This window comes from Eimeria maxima, genomic scaffold (assembly GCF_000499605.1).
Source record: "Eimeria maxima Weybridge genomic scaffold, Emw_scaff600, whole genome shotgun sequence".
NCBI classification, from domain to species: Eukaryota; Apicomplexa; class Conoidasida; order Eucoccidiorida; family Eimeriidae; genus Eimeria; species Eimeria maxima.
This window is the reverse complement of record NW_013566633.1, coordinates 1-19,008: the sequence shown is the minus strand read 5'-3', so window position 1 is coordinate 19,008 and position 19,008 is coordinate 1. Positions and strand designations below refer to the sequence as shown.

Sequence of the window (19,008 nt, the reverse complement as noted above, 5' to 3'; positions counted from 1 at the left end):
GGGGATACCAGCAGCAGCAGCAGAAAAGAAATAAATAATATTAAATAAAAAGAGAAAAAAAAGAAGTTTTGTTTGTTGGTTAATAGAAGAGAAAGAAAGAAACAGGAAAAGAAAAGTGTTTTCTTTTTATTTTAATTATAAATAAAACAAAATAAAAAGGAGGAAAAGAAAGGGAATTAAATATAAATATCTACTTATTAATAAATCAATAAATAAATTATATACTTTATTCTTTTTCTGTATTTTTTTCTTCTTTTCTTCGCTTAAATTCCTGCTCTAATTCCTTCATGAAATAACTTGATGCCATACCCACTGGCGTATAACCATCCTATATATAAATAAATAAATAAAATAAGTAAATAAAAAACAAAACAAGTAAACAAAAAAAAAGGGTACGGTAGGGGTTTAGGGTTTAGGGTTACTAGGGTTTAGGGTTTACGATTGTCTAACGTTATTTTTTTGGTCTTCAAGTTCAGGCGCTCGATCAGCGATATCCCAATAAATATCCGCGTAGCCAGAATTCTGCAATCCCCAAACCCTAAACCCTAGAAACCCTAAACCCTAGAAACCCTAAACCCTAATTCGTAAACCCTAATCTATAAACCCTAAACCCTAAAGCGTACTAATATTGTACTTATTTCATAAACAATAGCCACGCAAACAAACAATGAGTTGCAACAAAACGAATACCGTGAACTTAGAAGGTTTAGGGTTTAGGGGTTGGGGCCTACAACAGCCAAGTGTAAGAGGTTGTCTGCTGATCCTGTCTCCTTTACCTGCAACAACAAAACACCACCCCGTGCACATCTAGGGTTTAGGGTTTGCAAGCATTAAGCAGACAAGGGTTTTGTGTTAAGGGTTTAGTGTCTAGTAGGGTTTAGCATCTAGGGTTTAGGGTTTAGGGTTTACAGTTAAATCAATCCCCGGCACATCCAAGAGAAATTGAACAACAGATTTTCTCCCAGCAGTTATTGCGCGGCAAATCGCAGTATGCTGCACAACAAACCCCAAACCATAAACCCTAAACCCTAAACCCTAAACCCTAAACAGCACTAGCAGCAAACGGCCTAAACCCTAAACCCCCAACTCTAAAGGCTTCAAGTTCAGCAGGCTTTGGAGCAAACCATAAACCCTAAACGGCACCTTCTGAACCCCCTAAACCCTATTCCCTAAACCCTAAACCCTAAACCCTAAGCCCTACATTGCCAAACCCTTTTCTATTAACATCTGCTCCGTGCTGCAGCAGCAGTTTAACAATGTCTAAATGTCCTGTATAAACACCGCAAGAAAGCAGCAAATGCAGCAAAATTCAGGGCTTACGGTTTAGGGCTTAATTGAAAAGATAAAAAGAAATAAAACGAAAAAATATACACAATTAATTAATTTAAGGGTTTAGGGTTTAGGGTTTGTAGGTACCTTTAGATGCTGCATAAAGAAGAGGAGTTCCTCCTGATTGAGTAACACTATTAATTGCATCTTTTATTGAGGGTTTATCTTCATCTGCTGCTGCTGCGGCGGCGGCGGCGGCTGCTGTTGCTGCTGCTTCTGCTGCTGCTGCTGCTGCTGCATCTTCTGCTGCTGCTGCTGCTGCATCTTCGGCTGCTCCTGCTGCTGCTGCATTCTGTGCTTTTCCTACCGCTGCATCGGCTGCCACTGCTGCATCTCCTGCTGCATGTGCACCTGCAGCAGCTGCTGCTGCTGCTGTTGCTGCTGCTGCTGCTGGATTTCCTATATATTGCAGTATTGCCGCTGCACCCCCCGTACATCCAACGGCGCAGCAAATATGCAGCGGAGTCATTGAGGACTAAACACAGCAACAAATGAAAAAAAATAAGTAAATAAAATAGATAAATAAATAAAATAAGTAAATAAAACAAATAAATAAATAAAAACAGTATCAATAACTTGCAGCAGAAACAACAGCAGCAACAGCAGCAACAGCAGCAGCAGCATCAGCAGCGATACCAGCAGCAGCAGGAAAGGCAACAGCAGCAGCAGCAACAGCAGCAAAAGCAGCAGCAGTTGCTGCAGCAAGACGTCAACTTACTTCATCAACTGCAGCAGGATCAGCTTTATGTGCAAGCAGCAAATCAATTGCTGCTGCATTTGCTGCTGCTGCTGCTGCATGCAGCAAAGTCCTCTCATCCTTATCTCTGCAGCAAATTATATAATTAGTAAGTGCGGGGTTTTGCTGCTGCAGACACTGCAGCAGCAAGCTTGTGTCTCCTTTCCCCTGCAGCAACAGCATATTATACTATTATTTATTTATTTTATTTATTTAGTTAGTTATTTAATAAAATTTAGTTATATTAATTAATTGATTAAAGAATAATAAAAATCCTTAAAGGAAAAAAAAAACCTCATAGGGATAATTTTAGGGTTTAGGGTTTAGGGTTTGTAGGGTTTAGGGTTTACGGTTTACGGTTTAGGGTCTTCTTACCACAGTGGCAAAGAGTTCATCAGCTAAGGCCTCACAAGGCCTCAATGGCACATCCGAATTCATTGCTGCTGCTGCAGTTGCTGTTGCTGCTGCAGTTGCTGTTGCTGTTGCTGCTGCTGCGGCGGCAGTTGTCTTCGCCGGTGCTGCTGTTGCTGCTGCTGCTGCTCCCGTGTGGCCCCTTCAGCCGCAACAGGCTGTGTTGTTTCTGCTGCGCTTGTTGCTGTTGCTGCTTGTTGCCGTTGCTCCGTGTGCTGTTGCTGTTGTTGCTGCAGTTGTTGGTGCTGTTGCTGATGCTGTTTTTCCTGCCCTAGCAACAGCCTCTTATTGCTGCAGCGGTAGCTGCAGCAGCTAGACACAAGAAATAAAAAGGCGTTGCTGCTGCTGTTGCAGCTGCTGTTGCTGCTGCTGCAGAATACTTTCTACTGGAAATTTGACGATAAATTGACCCTTTGCTGCGCTTGCTGCTGCTCGTTCTGCTGTTGTTGCTGCTGCTCACAATGTTTCTGAGGTGTTTATACACATGAAAATGCATGCATTATTTTTTCTTCTTTTTTATTTTATTTTTATTCCCTTTTTCTTTCCTTAATTCTCCTTTATACACCACAGACAACCTGCAGCTGCAGCCCCGCGCAGCAGCTGCAGCAGCAGCTGCAGCAGCGGGAACGGCCGAAAGGGTAGCCGACACTGCGGCAACAGCAGAAAGTACAGCAGCAACAGCAGCTAATTAATTAATTAAACAACTCTTTAAGTATAACGTATGATAATAAACGACGACGACGACGACGACGTGTACCTGCGCAGCAGCGGGAACGGCCGAAAGGGTAGCCGACACTGCGGCAACAGCAGAAAGTACAGCAGCAACAGCAGCTAATTAATTAATTAAACAACTCTTTAAGTATAACGTATGATAATAAACGACGACGACGACGACGACGTGTACCTGCGCAGCAAAAATTTTTATTTGCTGCTGCAGCACCCTAACTAACGTCGATGATCTCTACAGCAGCAGCGGCAGCAGCAGCAAGTTGCTGCCGCTGCTACTGCTCTCACTGTGGGAGCCACACACCTTCTGCTGCTGCTGCTGCACGTACCAACGCTTTGTCTTCGGCTGCAGCAACAGCTACAGCAGCAGCAAACTGTACAGCGTTTCCTGCTGCTGCCGATTGAGTCTTTAAAAGCCTCTTCTAACCTTGCTGCTGCTGCTCCTGCCGTTGCAGCAGAAACAGCAGGTTCCGTGTATCTGCAGCAGCGTTGCACGCAGCAGCAGTAACGACACAACCAACAGGAGCAGCAACAGCAACAGCAGCAGCAGCATCAGCAGCAGCAGCAATAAGCTTCAATGAGGCATTTGTGGGGTTTGCACGCCTCCTGTGGGATCCGATCCCCAAAGACAGCAGCAGCAAATCTTCGCTTTGCTGCTCCTCTAGTAAGGCAACGCACGCTGCTGCTGCAGCAACTGCCAGCTGCTGCTGCTGTTGCTCATCCTCCTTTTACTACTACTCCTACAGCTGGTGCTGCTGCTGCTGCTGCGGTGGTAGCTTCGGCAACTCTTCGGAGAAGATGTTTCAGCTCTGATGCACAACAGCAGCAGCAGGAGCAGCAGCAGGAGCAGCAGCAGGAGCAGCAGCAAGAGCAGCAGGAGAAGCAGCCGCCGCTGACGCCTCGTGAGTTCCGACGTCGTGCCCATTTGCTGCTGCAGAAGGGTTTACTGCTGCAGCAGCTGCAGCAGCTGCCGCACTATAGCTACCGTACTGTCCTGAGGGTTGTGCTGCTGCTGCTGCAGCAGCCGCAGCAGCTAAAAGGGAATGATTTGCTGCTGCTTCCTGTAGCAGCAAAGCGGCTGCAGCTGCAGCACTTCCGCTTCGTTGATGTTGTTGCTGCAGCAGCAGCAAGCAGACCCAGTCTACGGTTTGCTGCGCTTCAGGAGCAGCAGCTGCACCATCTGCAGCAGCAACTGCTTGGCCATCCCGCCACAAGCCGCAGCAACAGCAGCAGTAGCAGCAGCAGTAGCAGCAAGCCGCTGTTGTCAGACTTTGTTGCTGGCTTAGATGACTTGCCCGTTTGCTGCCACCCCTGGCACATGCATGCGCTGCAGCGCTTCTTCCTTGCTGCAGCCAACTGCAGCAGCAACAACAGCAGCAACAGCAACAGCAGCAGCAACAGCAGCAGCAGCAGCAGCAGCAATAACAGCAGCGAGGACGTGTTGCTGCTGCTGGATGCTATGGGCGACGCAGCAGCAAGAGGCGCCTTGAAGAGAGTTGAGGTGCAGCAGGAGGCAGCTTTGCTGCTGCTTCTGCTGCTGCAGCAACTTGCTGTCTTCAAAAAGGCAGAGATGTGGCCTCTCCTACCTCAACCCCCCAGCAGCAGCAGCAGCAACAGTAGCACGAGCAGCAGAAGCAACAGCACCATTATAGGGGCTTATATTGCCTTAAGTAGACTACCCTTAGTGGGGTGTATGTACAACTCAATACTGCAGCAGCAAACAGACACTCTTGAGCTGCAGCTTAAGCCGCTGGTCACCCTCCTGCAGCAGCAGAAGCAGCACCAACAGCAACAGCAGCAGCACCAGCAGCAGCAAGAACAGAAGCCGGTGCAGCAACAAGGGCAGGTGCAGCAGGAGGAGGAGCAGCAGCAGGAGGAGCAGCAGCAGCTAGACGGGGACAAGCTGCTGGATTCTCTATTAGCTGAGTTTGCTGCTGAGCTGCTGCAGCATTCGCAGCAGCTGTCGAGACCGCAGCAGCTTGCTGCTGTTGTTGCTGCTGCTGCTTCTGTGCTGCAGCGCCACTCCGAGCCCGATGGAACTGCAGCAAGAGCAGCAGCACGAACAGCAGCACAGCTTCTAGATCGCGTGCTGCCACAGATGCTTCCTGCTGCTGTTGCTGCTGCTGCTGAGCCGCATTCGCAGCAGCTGCTTTTTGCTGCTGCTGCATCTGTTCCTTGCAAATGGGCCCCTGCTGCTGCTGCTGCGCTGCTGGGGGGCCCCCAGCAGCAGTACCAAATTCGGCAGCAGCAGCAGCCGCAGCAAACCCTGTTGCTGCAGCTCCGCCTAGCCTCCAAAGCAGCAGCTGCAGCTGCTGCTACAGGAACAGCAGCAGCAGCAACAGCAGCAACATCTGCCGCCGCAGCAGCAGCAGCAGGCGGTTTGTTTCTGTCGCACCGATGGGCTACCCAGGCAGCGCTGCTTGCTGAGCTGCTGCTGTTGCGCCTCAATGATCAAGCAGCAGCAACAGCAGTAGCAGAAAGAGCACAGGTGGCGCTGCAGATATATGCAGAAGTGGCGTCCGTTCGCAGGGGACTCAGCAGACCGCTGCAGCAGCAGCAGCAACTGCAGCATCTGCTGCAGCACCAGCAACGTCCACAGCGAACGGCTAACCCACTTTTACTTGCTGTTGCTGCTTCTGCTGCTGCTGCTGCTGCTGCTAGACCGCAGCAGCAGCTGCTGCTAAGCAGCGCTAAGGTATCTCGTCGGCTTAGCCTGGTGCAGCGAATGGCACGAGAAGCCATCACAGCAGCAGCAACAACAACAACAGCAGCAGCAAGTCCTACAGGTGTTGCTGCACTTCTTGGACCCGCACAGTTCGCTTTACTGCAGCACACTGCAGCAGCAGCAGCAACAGCAGCACCAGCAGCAACAGCAGAAGCAGCATGGGCTGCTGACCTTGTCTGTCGCTGCGGCACTCTCGTTGACGTTGCTGCTGCACTAAGGATTCAAGCAACAGCAGCTGCAGCAGCGGCAGCATCTGCTGCTGCTGCACCTCCTGCAGCAGTATCCAGAAGGCGCGGACCTTGGCCTTCGTCTTGTGGCATAACAGCAGCATCAGCAGCAACACGAGCAGCAGCAGCAGCAGCAGCAGTGGGGTCTCCCACCAGTCGTACGGTAGCTGCTCCACCGCAGGATAAACAGCAGCAGCAGCAGCAGCAGCAAGAGCAGCCGCAAATGCTGCCTGCTGGCGTGCGTATGTTATCTGTACACCTGAAGGATAAACTGTTGGCGCTGCAGCAAGCAGCAACAATTTGCTGCCGCCCTGCAGCAGCAGCACTGCAGCAGCTGTCGTCGCTGCAGCAGTTCTTGCTGCACCGCACTTCTTTTATACTAAGAGAAAGAGACATCAATCCCCTCCCTCTGCTGCACCTACTTAATGTTAGCAGGAGCAGCAGCAGCAACAGCAGCAGCAGCAGCAACAGCAGCAACAGCAGAAGCAGCAGCAGCACGTGGAACCCTGCTGAGAGACCCATGAGGACTGTTAGACAGAACGTTGCTGCTGTTTGCCAACAGTTAGGGAGAGCAGCAGCAGAAATTCAGGTGTATGCCGACCTGCAGCAGCAGCAGCAGCAACAGCAGCAGGAACAGCAGCGGCAAAAACAGCAGCGGCAGGAACAGCAGCGGCAGGAACAGCAGCGGCAAAAACAGCGCCAGAAGGAAGAGGAGCAAGAGGAGGAGCAGCAGCGTATGCCGCGGGAGAGTCGCAGGCTGCAGCGCGTGCAGCAGCAGCAGCAGGGTGCCTTGCTGCTGCTGCAGCAGCTAGCTAATCATCAGCAGCAGCTAGCGCAGCAAGCAAGACACTGTCTATACACCGCAGTGCTGCAGCAGCCGCTGCAGCAAAAGACATTCATTGCCCCTGGAGGAGGAGAGGCACTATGGCTACAGCAGCAAGCAGTAAGATTCGTTGATGGTGATGCTGCTGCTGCTGCAGAGGAGCAGCATCAGCACGGTCAGCAGCAGCAGCAGCAGCATTGGCGGTGGCGGCAGCAACGGGGGCGAAAAATGATAGATTTACAGGTCCTACAGCCAAAGCAGCAGCAACTGCAGCAGCAGCAGCAACTGCAGCAGCAGCAGCAAATGCAGCAGCTGCTGCAGCAAATGAGTGCAGGCGTGCTGCCTGTATGCTGGAAGGGCAGCAAACGTACACCAAGCAGCAGAACTGCTGCTGCTGCTGCTGCTGCTGCAGATTAATTCTTTACTTGCTGCTGCTGCTGCAGCAGATTGAACTTTATTTGCGACTGCTGCTGGAGCAGCAGATAAAATCTGGATTTTCTGCTGCTGCTGGAGATTATATATTTATTTTCTGCTGCTGCAGCAGCAGCAGATTAAACCTTTATCTGCAGCAGCAGCAGCAGCAGCCTTTGCTGCTGCTGCTGCTCCTGCTGCTGCTGTACTTTTAAGCCCATTTGAGTTGTATAGAGACATACAAAGGCAGCAAATAAATAAATAAATAAAATAAACAAATAAGTGAATAAAATAAGTAAATAAATGAATAATAATTAACTAAAACTAAAAAAAGGGGAAAGTTTTGTTCGTTCGTTGCTGACTTTGCAGCATTAAGCTAGCCTGCTGCTGCTGCTGCTGCTGCATTTGCTGCTGTTGCTGTTGCTGCTGCAATATTTGCTGCAACAGCAAAGAATGCAGCACCTGTGCAATGCGTTGCTGCTGCAGTTAGGTCTGGTGCATGTATTTGCTGCTGCTGCTGCATGCATCGGTTGTGCTGCTGCTGCTGCTGCATGCATCAGTTGTGCTGCTGCTGCTGCATGAATTGGTTGTGCTGCTGCTGCAGTTGCTGCTGCGTAAAAGGATCAGATATAAGGGCGTAAAATATCAGCACCAGCAGCTGCTGCTGCAGCAACTGCGGCAGCTGCAAATAATATAATAGATAATAAATATTTATTATATATTTATATTCTTCTTGTTTATTTTATGCAGATTTCTTTTTCTGCTTTTGCTGCAGTTGTCGCCTCTGTTGCTTTTGCTGCAGTTGCTGCCTTTGCTGCGTTTGTTGCAGTTGCCGCCTTTGCTGCATTTGCTCGTGTGCTGCATTTGCTTCGTTCGCTGCAGTATCCGTTGTTGCAGCATTTGCTGCTTGTGCTGCAGTTTCTGCTGCTGCTGCTGCTGTGGTGGTGTTTGGGGTGTACAGGCAGTTCTGAATGTATATTTAGTACAAGGATATTCATCTCTTATTAGTCTTGTTGCATAACAGTTTACCTCCTGCTGCTGCTGCAGTTGCTGCTGCTTCTGCTGCTGCAGTCGTCTTTCCTTCTGCTGTTGCTGCTGCATTTGCTGCTTTTCCTCCTTTTCCTCCTCCTCCTGTTGTTGCTGCACTTTCTCCTCCTCCCCTTCCTCTCCCTCCTCCTCTTCATCCTGCTGCTGCTGCTTCTGCTGCTGCTGCTGCTGCTTCTGCTGCCTGCACTGCTGCAGCAGCGTAGTAGCTGTGCATGCAGGTTTAATTTGTTGCATTTTTCTTGTATTGGGGTGTATAGTCAGCTGCGGCCTATATACTATTTGTTTACATTTATATTTAATTAATTTATTTATTTCTATGTACATATTTGTTTCTCCCTTTTTTGCTGCTGCTGCTGCATGCATTTGTATAGTTGCTGCATATGTTTCTCTCTTATACATACAGCAGCAACATTAACTATTTCTTTCTGCTGCTGCTGCTGCATGCATGCATGCTCTTTTTATTTGTTGCTGTACCTTATTTGTACGTACACCAGGTACAAATACTTTTGTTGCTGTACATGCGGGCTGCTGCTGCTGCAGCATGCATGCATACACCTCACGGCCTACCACTGTTCTTGTGCATGTTGCTGCTATTTGCTTCTCTACCTCTCGGCATACACGAGTTACTGCTTCTTTTCCTGCTGCTGCTGCTGGAGGCGGAGGAGGAGGAGGAGGAGGAGGAGGTGCAGCAGCAACAGGAACAACAGGAACTACAGGTGCAACAGGAACAGCAGCGACTGCAGCAACAGCAGCAACGGGAGGCGCAACAGGTACTACAGGTGCAACAGGAACAGGAGGGGGAGGTGCAACAGGAACAGCAGCAGCAACAGCGACAAGAGGTGCAGCAACAGCAACAGGGGGTGCAGCAGCAGCAGCATGCATGCCTGCTTGCTGCAACTTCTTTCTTCTTTTTATTGCTAATTGTCTCTGCTGCAGCAGATCATCATCTTCTTCCTCATCATTTCCTGCTGCTGCTTCTGCTGCAGCACGATCGTCATTACTCTTCCTAAGAGCCGGACCCCACTAAGAGGGCGACCCCACAGCTGCATGCCATAGTCTTCCTCCGCATGCATTTCTGGAGTGTATTTCGGGAGTGTCTCCACCGTACATGCCGTAGCCCATTGTGCCATAGCCCATTGTGTCTCCATCATAACCAGAAGCCAGCTGCTGCTGCTGTTGTTGTTGTAGCTGTTGCAACTGCTTCATCTGCAAACATCAGTGGAGTCATCAGGCTGGCACACGAGCACCATTCACCAGGTTATCCTCTGCATGCCACGGACTGTGTCGTGGTGGAACGGTCTGGCATGCAAGTCTCCTCTCATGATAATAAGGCAAATTTATGAATTAGCCTCACGTTTTAGGCCCATAGTGTTTTCGATTGCCATGTACGCTCTGCCATGGGCGACACGTAGCCGAAGAAACTACTCCACTGAGTGCACTGGGAGACTGCATCTCCCCGCTGTAGCTTGATCATCATATCCACTTCGCAACCAGTGTCGAGAACACTAGTAATCCTTTACCACCAATATGAACTCGGATGAGCACATAAGTAACTCCAAAAGAATCTGCGCACGCAACTGTCACCACTTTTGGCCCCATCACTGCACCTCGTGTTGGTTGCTGGGGCCGCATCATTTCCTTAACCGTTAATTCGCTTGGCGGCGCCTCTCAAAGCCCTGTTTCCCAAGGCAGTATGTTTTCATACGTTTGCAACGGAGCATTATGTCACCTTGATCGTTGCAGAAGAACCAGATGCGGCCGTCTTTACGTCATCGGGGCAGACTTCCCTGGAAGCTGTCTGTTTCCTGTTTTCATCACCTTCTTTTGCGGTGGACTTCACAGGCCCAACCTTCACTTGTTCAATATCTGCGTCTTTTCAAACAGTTCCCTCTCCTTTTCTTCTAGTGGAGCAGAAGATGCGTCTTTTGTCCCGTATGATTTCCATCTCCGCGATGTCGATCCCTTCACCTGTTAGTTCCATCTTCCTGGCCTAGACAGCTTTCGATTCTCTTTCTCCAAGGAAGAGCTCCTCTATGAATCGTTGATACTGGAGTTCCGAACCCACAGTTGGACTTCTGCTCCGACTGATATATATCCACACAGTGCTCTATGAAAAATGATGCTCTGTCGATAGCCTCCCTTACTTAACCTTCCCCAACGCTGCCATAACCTATTCCCGTGCCGACTTATGATTGAACATATATCGCAGCTCCTGCCAGAAAGCTTCCACAGTCTGGATGCTCTCCGGAAACAAAATTACCCGTGTTAGGGTACAGTTGTCGTCGTTGTTCCTCCTCTCCTAATAACAACAGTGCCAATAGCAACAGTAGTCCTTATGCGTGCTGGAAACATCAATAAAGCTGTAGAGAGGCAAAAATATTCCCTACAGTCCCTGTATCGCGCCGACCACCGTATGCTGGTGCCCAGCAAAGGCAAATGTATTATCCATGAAACGCTTTTGCTCTAATAACATCTTCGTTTGAATGGGGACGCAGAACTGGCGTGATCTCCTCAAGGCTCCCAGTTGTGGGTCACCTTGCCACCAGAGGACATATCTTGATTCTCCTGCATTCTTCTCGAGAAGTTAAAGGCTGGGGCTTGACGAAGATTTGGTTTTTGATGCGGCTTTGTTCCTACTCACTAAAGTGAAGAAGGCCACACTTCTGTGGATTTGATGCTCGATGTTTACCATCCATCGTGAACGATGCGGTGCGATCAAGCGTAATACTGGACCTCTAACACTTATGGTAAGAGATATCCAAAGCAAGTGACCTGCCTCCCAACCGAATAGCCCCTAAAAGGATAGGCCTAAATATATTGCCAATGCTTCAAGTACAGTACGTATATGAAGCGTCTTGAGAAATCTGGAAGGGTTTGCCAAGTCTCAGCAGCTTGCGTCTGTTTCACAATGCAGAATGATCAAGATATGCTCTCTTGTGGCACGGTGACCCGCAATTGGAAGCAGCGTCGAGATCAAACATGCACAATTCCTGCCCCCAACCAAAAACCGTTGTTGTTCCAACAAACGCGTTTCTTGAAAAATGCCTGTAACGTCTCCAGCCATCAACATATGAAGGTCGGAAGGCTTCTCACGTAGTGAGCAGCGTACCCTAACGATACTACGGTTAGTTCCAATGTACCCGAAATATGCGCACTATCGGCACCTTCAATCACAACTAAACGAATTTTCACTAAATGCACTTACACAATCAAATAACAACCCTTAAAACATATTCGACAAGTTGTCGATTGCGGAAGTCGAGCTGGACAGAGGTGGCTATGTCCTTCACAGCTGCTGCGTACGGATCCGAACTCCCTTGACCATGCGGGTCCGATGGAACCCACCTTCCAGATCGAGAGCTGTCGTCCATCGAACTCTCTTTGCCATGCGAGCCTGTTGGAACCCAGCTTCCAGATCAAGAGTAGAAAAGCATTTAGCACCCTCCACCCCACCCCAGCATCTCTTATATAGTTTAAATAGGAGACAGTGGGATGTCAGGGGGTATCGTAAGAGTGCCGAGTAATCAACGACTATCCGCATCTTCCGCTCCTCTGAGCCATCACCTCGCGTATCCACCATCATCGTAGGCGCACATGCAGGGGAATACGGAGAGCCTATCCACTCGTTAGTCCCCAACTTAGCTGCCTCCTGTTCGTGGAGAGTCAGCTGGTCTGGTGTTATGAGGTAGATAGCACATAGCCGGCAGCTTCTCAGGCACAAGGAGAGTACGACGATAGTGGGGGAGGTTCGGCAACACGCCGGTAGGTACGGCATCAGGGAAGACCAGCCGATGTTCATGCAACACCACGATTATTTCCAGGGAAATATCATAAGGCTCTGCCGACCACACCCACTCATCGAATTGGAGATCTTCTATCTGAGCGATTGTTCACGGTGGCTCCTTGTCCACTTCATCGTTTGTCGACACAGCGGGGTTTCTAGGCTTACCGTCCTAGCATATGTGGTGCTATTTCCAATCAATGAGCAGCGGAACGTCTCTTGCCGTTCAAAAATACTAAGTTCCTCGACTACCCCGGCTTCAGGTAAAGCCAGTATGTGGTACAACCCCTGCATTGGCTGCGGAAGACCCTGCAGGCTAGTCGTAGCCTGCTGAACTAGAGAGTCTATCGGCACCTTCGCTCCCGCTTTCGCATGGGACTCTAATCCAAGCGGACGTAGTAGAGCTGTGGCCTCTTCCTTCGACGTGCCTCCCACTTGCTGGACGATTGTCGTATGCCTGCTCTACACGGGGCCTCTGGCGTCCGTCTCTTGTGCTGCCCCTCTATTGTTCTTCTGCACACTTCCGGAGTACAGGTAGCTCGCACCACGTTCCATTCACCTACGTTCGCAGCTTATCGTACTGGAAATAGCAAGCAGCCATACAGTCAAGCGCAAACACTACATCGTGGGGAATACGGTCTACCAAGAAGCTTCCGGTGAAACATTCTGGTCCACACCATAATGCCAACCTCATTACGAGACGGTCAATACGCAACTGCTCTCCGTGAGCCAGCGTAAACATACACTCTGCTGGAAGTCGCCTCACATCAGGCTGCAAACATTCAACAGTATGCGTGGCCTCCGTATAAAAGGGCGACTCGCATTGACTCCCCGTTATGCCAACTCTTAGGAGTGCTCTTCTACCCACACTACAAAGTAGATGGCTCTTCTTAGAATCTGCTTGTACACCTGTCTCTCTCCATCACGCGGATAGAGCACCTCTATCTTCCCGTCTGTAGACCTCGTCTGGCACCACTGCTTTCTCATCGCAGTGGTCATCTTGCTCACACCTTACCTCCTCAACTTGTCCCCCGGTTGTCTCTAACTCCCGCTTCCCCGTGAATGCCTGCTGACACCCCGTGGGTTCTGTAGCCTCTGTCTTGGCTGCACTTCCTCCAACAAACATCTTCTTCCACAACTCTGGGGAGACACTGAATGTCATTAGGTGCTGTCGCAACTGCACGTAGCAGTCCTTTGCCATGATTAGCCCGCCTATGACATCTGTATCGAGTACGCCTTAAGCGTGGATTCCTTCCTGCGCTAGGACGTATTGGCTGCCTACTATCCCCATCCCGTGTCTCGGAAGATCTTTGGTCAGTCGTCCGGCAGTCCTTAGCATACTGTGCCACACCTCCGCCTCTTTTGCGCTTCTCGCAAGTTCGCCGTACTGCCTCATTGCGTGATGGGCACTGCCCGGCTGCGTAATCCATACCCCTATATTCAAAGCATACGTTAGCCCCATCCTTTTTCGCTTTCCCTACCAGTAAATTCATCTTATCCCCACCCCCCATTTCCAGTTTCTCCGCACCGGGATTTGCGGGGTCTGCCGGGAAACAGTCCACTTCCCGTCTCTCGTTCCCACGACATTCTTGATCTCGGCAGACGCCTCCTGCCAGGTAAGGAAAAGTCATTTACCACTTCCAGAACCGTATTCACGGGTAGGACGTCATCAAAATTTCCCTCGAATTCATCAAGTGCTACTGGGCTCCCTTCACTCACAACAGAAAAAACTCACCCGCGAACTGCACAGGGTTGCCCTTCCACTTGATGTTCTCGAGCCGTGGCAGCAACGCGACTTTCAAGAGCCCACAGAATCTACTGAGCATCTCGGATTTAACTCAGGCCCAGTAGTACATGTCTACCTTAATATCCCACAGTTAAAACCAGTAGTCTAGGGTGCCACCAGTTTAGCGTTGGCGTCTTTCGGTTCTCCACACACTGCGGGGTATCCCCGCCCTGTCATTGAAAATTTGATAGCTGAGGTTTGGAGTTGGGCGTTGCCGCCTCGAGCAAAAAGGTAAGAGGGGGATGTGAGGGAGCTCCAACTCCTACGGCACGCCCGGATGTCTAGCCAACCGTCTTCACGCGTCTGAATAATCCCATAGTGCTACTACCAAGTGTGTAAGTCTTGGTGTCCTATTAGTGCATTAGTGTGTCAAGCATATTAAGATGTAGGAATACGAGAGAGGCCGCCCCCTCTGACTCGCCTTGTCCTTTATCTGCCATGTGAAAACCCAGATACACTGGCTCTGGCGGATACAGTCATTCCTAATTTCGCGTTACCAAGCTGTACGTTCACTGAGTCTAACTGTACTAGAAGCAGGGAAAGCTCACATAGTAACCCGGGCCTGGGGCACTATATCAACGGCATATCTGTTGTGCGTAGCTACGACAGGCGAAATCGTGTCACGCGGATAAGCTCTGCGGTTGTGTATTGGGGTCTTTGATTCGGCGGAAGGGGTCGGGTTCTGCTCTGTAGGGCGGCCCCATAGCTTCCGGTGGGGTTGTCTCGCGAACTGTGGGATGGCTGTTTCTTCTTCATGTATGCCCATTTCGCTTTCAGAGACATAGCAAGGCTCTCTCCTATCTTGGTCTCCTTGATCGCCGCCTTGGATCTTTCCGTTGCGGATTTGCACGTGTGCCTCGAGACACCCTGGGTTTTTCTGCTAAACAACTTAATGGTAGCAGCAGTCTCCAGCTCAACAGAAGTGCAAGAGATCTTTGGTAAAAATATCACGGAATGGCCCCCAAATACAGTGAATAGCGTACCCAGCCGGTATAGTGTGTAGCTCCAGTGTTAACGAGACAGCTGCGCTCCTGGTACTTTTAGTCGAACCTCAACGAATTTTCCCTAAAGATTCCCAAATAATGGAATGACAACCCGTAAAACATATGCGAGTCCAAATTCAGTGGCCCATCCAAGAAGGGCAGATCCCCCTGGGTGCGAATGGGCCAGCGCCGGCGGTGTGGGAACTCTTAGTAGGATTGACCTCATCAGTAATTAAAGTGCTCTACTCTATCTTCATAAATGTAATAACTGTTCTTTTCCTCGAGACTAGATCTCCAGCTACTCGAGCTACGTTTTAGTGTGTGCACACAGCTCATCTACGAGGTTGCGCATCGGAGTAATCTTCTACTGCACTCTGTGCGAAGAAGAGAGCTGAGGTACCTTCTTTGGGTATTTTTTGTTCAACAAGATAAGATACTAGTAATTTTGTAATATTGAGGGAAACTAACTGAACTTTGGCAACAACAGGCCCGGCCGTGTCCAGTCGTAAGAAAGCCCCGTCGGTCCTGGCGGGACGCCGGTCACTAATTCACTACTGAAAGGCGTTCAGAACGGAGCATGCTTTAGACTCATCATAACTAATAATTTCCTCCTTCAAGAAAAGCTACCTTCGCACAATAATGCAGACTTCCCTCAAGCGTGATTTATCATGCGTCGTACCTCCCGGCCGCCAAAGGATTTGAGCGAGTCTGTCCAGTATATGTCACCCAAACTCCCGAAGATGGCGAAATCCGCTGTTCTCATTTCTCTGGCATTCCTGGCTGTTCTAGCATCAGGTTCCAGTGAAAATTCTGCCAGTTCGGCTAATAGTGTCGCGGAACTGGAACAGGCGGTTTCCACACCGAAGCAGGATTCCGAACTGCAGGCGCAGCAGAATTCAGAACAGCAAGGATATGAGGATACTCGCAGCCCAGTTATTCGCAAGAACTACGTGCTAATTTTTCTACTCGGAGTAATACTACTCGGTCTCGTTCGCATTGCCGGTGCCCGTAGAGAGCCTGCCTTTTTGCAAGTACGTCAGCCTGCACAACATTGCAAAACAGATCCACTGATTTCACGCTGCCGTGCTTCCTTGCTGCACAAGCGAATCTCACTCGATTTAATCTCCCGCATGCAGGGAACAGTATGACCTGGAGGGACGGTAAGATTCTTAATTGGATGCTCTGTTCATGACCTACCTTTCCCTGATACCTGGTGCTGACGTCAATGCGTGCTCAACTATGTCTCAACTTACCTGTTATTCTACCACTTTTGGATTAAGTGACATATATACATCCTCAATACATGACTTCAGAGGTTAGATACTGAGGGCGAATGCACTCCTGCTTCCACAGTGGATGCAGCCAGTGTGTCGGTCGCTTTACTGTAGGGAACAGTGTTACCCCTGGCATGCCGCGCTTATGGATGGTGCAAGCCAATACCGTATTTGGAGTCCTTGCCACACGGAACGGGAGCATCAGTTTGGTACTGAACGACACCAAAAGGTCGTCATACAGCGATACAGTCTAACGCGCCGCTGATTCAAGTTTTGATTGATATCCAGGAGGACGAAGTTGAGCTGCTTTTAGGGCAGAACATGGTTGTCGTGCCTTTTCGAAGTCCCGTGATTATTGACGCCAACCGATTAAGTTTCGAATCATAAGGGCCAAGAATGACAGTGTAATGGCTTGAGCGGTTGTGACGGTCCGGTGCTACGCTTGCTTGTGTCCACATTGTAGTGGAGGGCAAGGACTGCTATTTCAGGCAAATTGGGGAAAAACTGCATGGGGACTTGCACTTAGGCCCTGAGCGCATGTGTCCTCCCGTAAGTTCATTGAGGGTGCTCCCTGTAGGAGGGCCTAACGTGTATCCTAATGCCTTCATGACCTATTTATTGCATTTATGAGAGAAGAAGGCACGTACCGAGGCCGAGCTCACCAAGCCCTGCAACTGTATAGCAAACGGAAATTGCGGGCGACTTTCTGGAGGCAAACACAGACACCTACCACCTCGTTTCTGATGGCGCAGAGATTGATGACGACATGGTGACAGTTGGCTGGGGTATGCTTGTATCAATACCAATTGTTATTATAACAATAGTGCCTCACAACAACTCTGGCTCAGTTCGGTTTAGAACTTTCAAACCTCTTAAGAGTATAGCTACATCATCCCCTGCCCAAAGGGTCTCACAAAATGTGATGTAAGAAGTGGAATGCTATTAGCTGAAGCTTTTCTTATAAATATTTCCCATTTAAATTAAAATTTCATTTGTTACTTCTGGCTGAGACTCTCGACTTTTTTGCTAGCCTTTAAAGCCCGATGCGATATATCCGACAAGATATTGGGGCACTGATCAATTTATTCAGTTCCTTCCTACCGTCGGTTGGTTGGATTGCTTGTCGAAGCTCTCCAATAGCAGTTCCGTGCACAAACCAGCAAATAGCATTGCCGTGTCTGCTTGCTGGGATGCGACAGGTGTATGTGTCGCAGTAGTGTGTCATTGGGCAATGGCGGTTCAGCACCGCTGAATTCTGGACGGATTTCGGGTTTGGCCGATTTCTCTTACCGGGAACAGACCTGTTGTGTTTTCTCCACCGCATCGCCATCAGCAGCAGGCCTATTAGGGCGCCAGTTCGCAGAATTTCTGTCTCTGCGAGTTTATGCTACAAGTCTGTGCGACGGGAGGAGGGGGGTTTAACGTGTCTGTGGTACTCACCTTTGTATTAGTCGAAGGCAGTGCATTCCCTTATGCACTAGGCAGTGCAAGATCAAGGATGGGTTTCGGGTCAGTCGGGCATGCTCTCTGTAGAAGATAGACGTTGTCGTGGGTGGCATTAGCACATGTATGTTCTGAATTTCTAGGAACTATTTTGGAGGCAGACCTTCCGTTCCCATCTTGCTGGGCAGCAGACAAGGTATCCATCGACACAATAAATGCCTGCCCAGCAACTATGATATGAAGCCTGGATGGATGTCTTTTACTGGTGGCGCAAGTGTACGGGACAACTCGTTTGATGTTTGCAGGGTTGGCCACCGGCGCCTCCACTTCGGATGGTGGTACCTTAATTATGTTTTCCTACTCATCTTGTGTCCAACTGTTTTGTGTTCGCGCTCCCGTGTTTCCTTTGGATGCTCTGCGGAAAGTGGAGTCATACTCGCTAGGCCTCCTTGATCAGCGCGCGCAGCATGAGAGTAGGCTAAAAGAGAAATTACTTAGGCTAGAGCAGACGATGGAAGGAGGGGTGAGCTGCAGTGGCTGAAGCAGGCATGCTCCTACAGGCAGCTCTTGCCTGCATGGGCGTGGCGCAAGCAGTGATCCCTCAGGAAGTGTTACGACAAGCAGTGTGTTGCCGCGCGACCCGCGGTGAGGCCTCGAGTTGTTGTTCCTTCCTTGTATGCAAGGCACAATGATGGATCCTCTATGTGGAGGTTGCGAACGGTTGTACCATATGCGAGCCAAACACAAGACGTTGCGTCTGTTTGTGGTTTCTTATTGACACGAGATATGCATGGTGCGGAATGCATCAGACTGCAAATGCGCCTCGATGCTCAACAGCTGCACAATAGCGGGTACAGTGCAAGCGTATTTGGTTTGGTTGCGGACACTGCATTTCAGTGGGTGCTAAGAACAGTACAGATCCTTGCGATGCAGCTCAGCAGCAGTAGTAGAGCGAACGTGCGTCTACGCCCAACGCTGTATACGACTTATAACTGTGCGTTGAATGCACGAGCAAGTTGTACAATACAATTGTACAACTTGCCTGCTGGCATGTGTGCTGCCGCTTTGGGGGTTGCCACACCTAAGGCGTCTGTGCTATCTCTCGTATTTGTTTCGCTGTTGTGTTCGAAGCTGTGCTAGGGACGTTTCTGTGAGTGTTGCAAACGGCTGTAGGGTTGGGGTGCTCTGTATCACAAGTATCTTCTTTTGGTGTTTCTCATCATTGCTACATGCGCATTGTTGAGCGCATCGAACAGGTAGTGCGGTTTGACGTTGGGCAGCTGCGTCAGCCTCTTCACAGTGTAGA

At 49.7% G+C, this 19,008-nt stretch overlaps 5 protein-coding genes across 5 annotated transcripts; 2 read left to right on the top strand and 3 right to left on the bottom strand.

Annotated features, from left to right (window-relative positions):
• Positions 1-435: 435 nt before the first annotated feature.
• Positions 436-1,798, bottom strand: EMWEY_00038710 (ankyrin repeat domain-containing protein, putative; the record flags this gene model as incomplete). Its single annotated transcript, XM_013482395.1, has 5 exons — positions 436-522; positions 732-776; positions 910-993; positions 1,202-1,269; positions 1,417-1,798. The coding sequence occupies 5 exons, from the start codon at positions 1,796-1,798 to the stop codon at positions 436-438; spliced, it is 666 nt and encodes a 221-aa protein (XP_013337849.1).
• A 1,981-nt stretch (positions 1,799-3,779) lies between these two features.
• On the top strand, positions 3,780-7,394 carry EMWEY_00038700 (hypothetical protein, conserved; the record flags this gene model as incomplete). The annotated part of the gene is made up of 1 exon (XM_013482394.1): positions 3,780-7,394. One exon carries the CDS (start codon positions 3,780-3,782, stop codon positions 7,392-7,394), a length of 3,615 nt encoding a protein of 1,204 aa, XP_013337848.1.
• A 550-nt stretch (positions 7,395-7,944) lies between these two features.
• On the bottom strand, positions 7,945-8,669 carry EMWEY_00038690 (hypothetical protein; the record flags this gene model as incomplete). Its single annotated transcript, XM_013482393.1, has 2 exons — positions 7,945-8,070; positions 8,418-8,669. The coding sequence occupies 2 exons, from the start codon at positions 8,667-8,669 to the stop codon at positions 7,945-7,947; spliced, it is 378 nt and encodes a 125-aa protein (XP_013337847.1).
• A 4,469-nt stretch (positions 8,670-13,138) lies between these two features.
• On the bottom strand, positions 13,139-14,042 carry EMWEY_00038680 (hypothetical protein; the record flags this gene model as incomplete). The annotated part of the gene is made up of 4 exons (XM_013482392.1): positions 13,139-13,428; positions 13,558-13,633; positions 13,698-13,825; positions 13,952-14,042. 4 exons carry the CDS (start codon positions 14,040-14,042, stop codon positions 13,139-13,141), a joined length of 585 nt encoding a protein of 194 aa, XP_013337846.1.
• A 1,611-nt stretch (positions 14,043-15,653) lies between these two features.
• EMWEY_00038670 (hypothetical protein) lies at positions 15,654-18,649 on the top strand (the record flags this gene model as incomplete). The annotated part of the gene is made up of 6 exons (XM_013482391.1): positions 15,654-16,016; positions 16,374-16,468; positions 16,748-16,808; positions 17,793-17,826; positions 18,008-18,175; positions 18,600-18,649. 6 exons carry the CDS (start codon positions 15,654-15,656, stop codon positions 18,647-18,649), a joined length of 771 nt encoding a protein of 256 aa, XP_013337845.1.
• Positions 18,650-19,008: the final 359 nt, after the last annotated feature.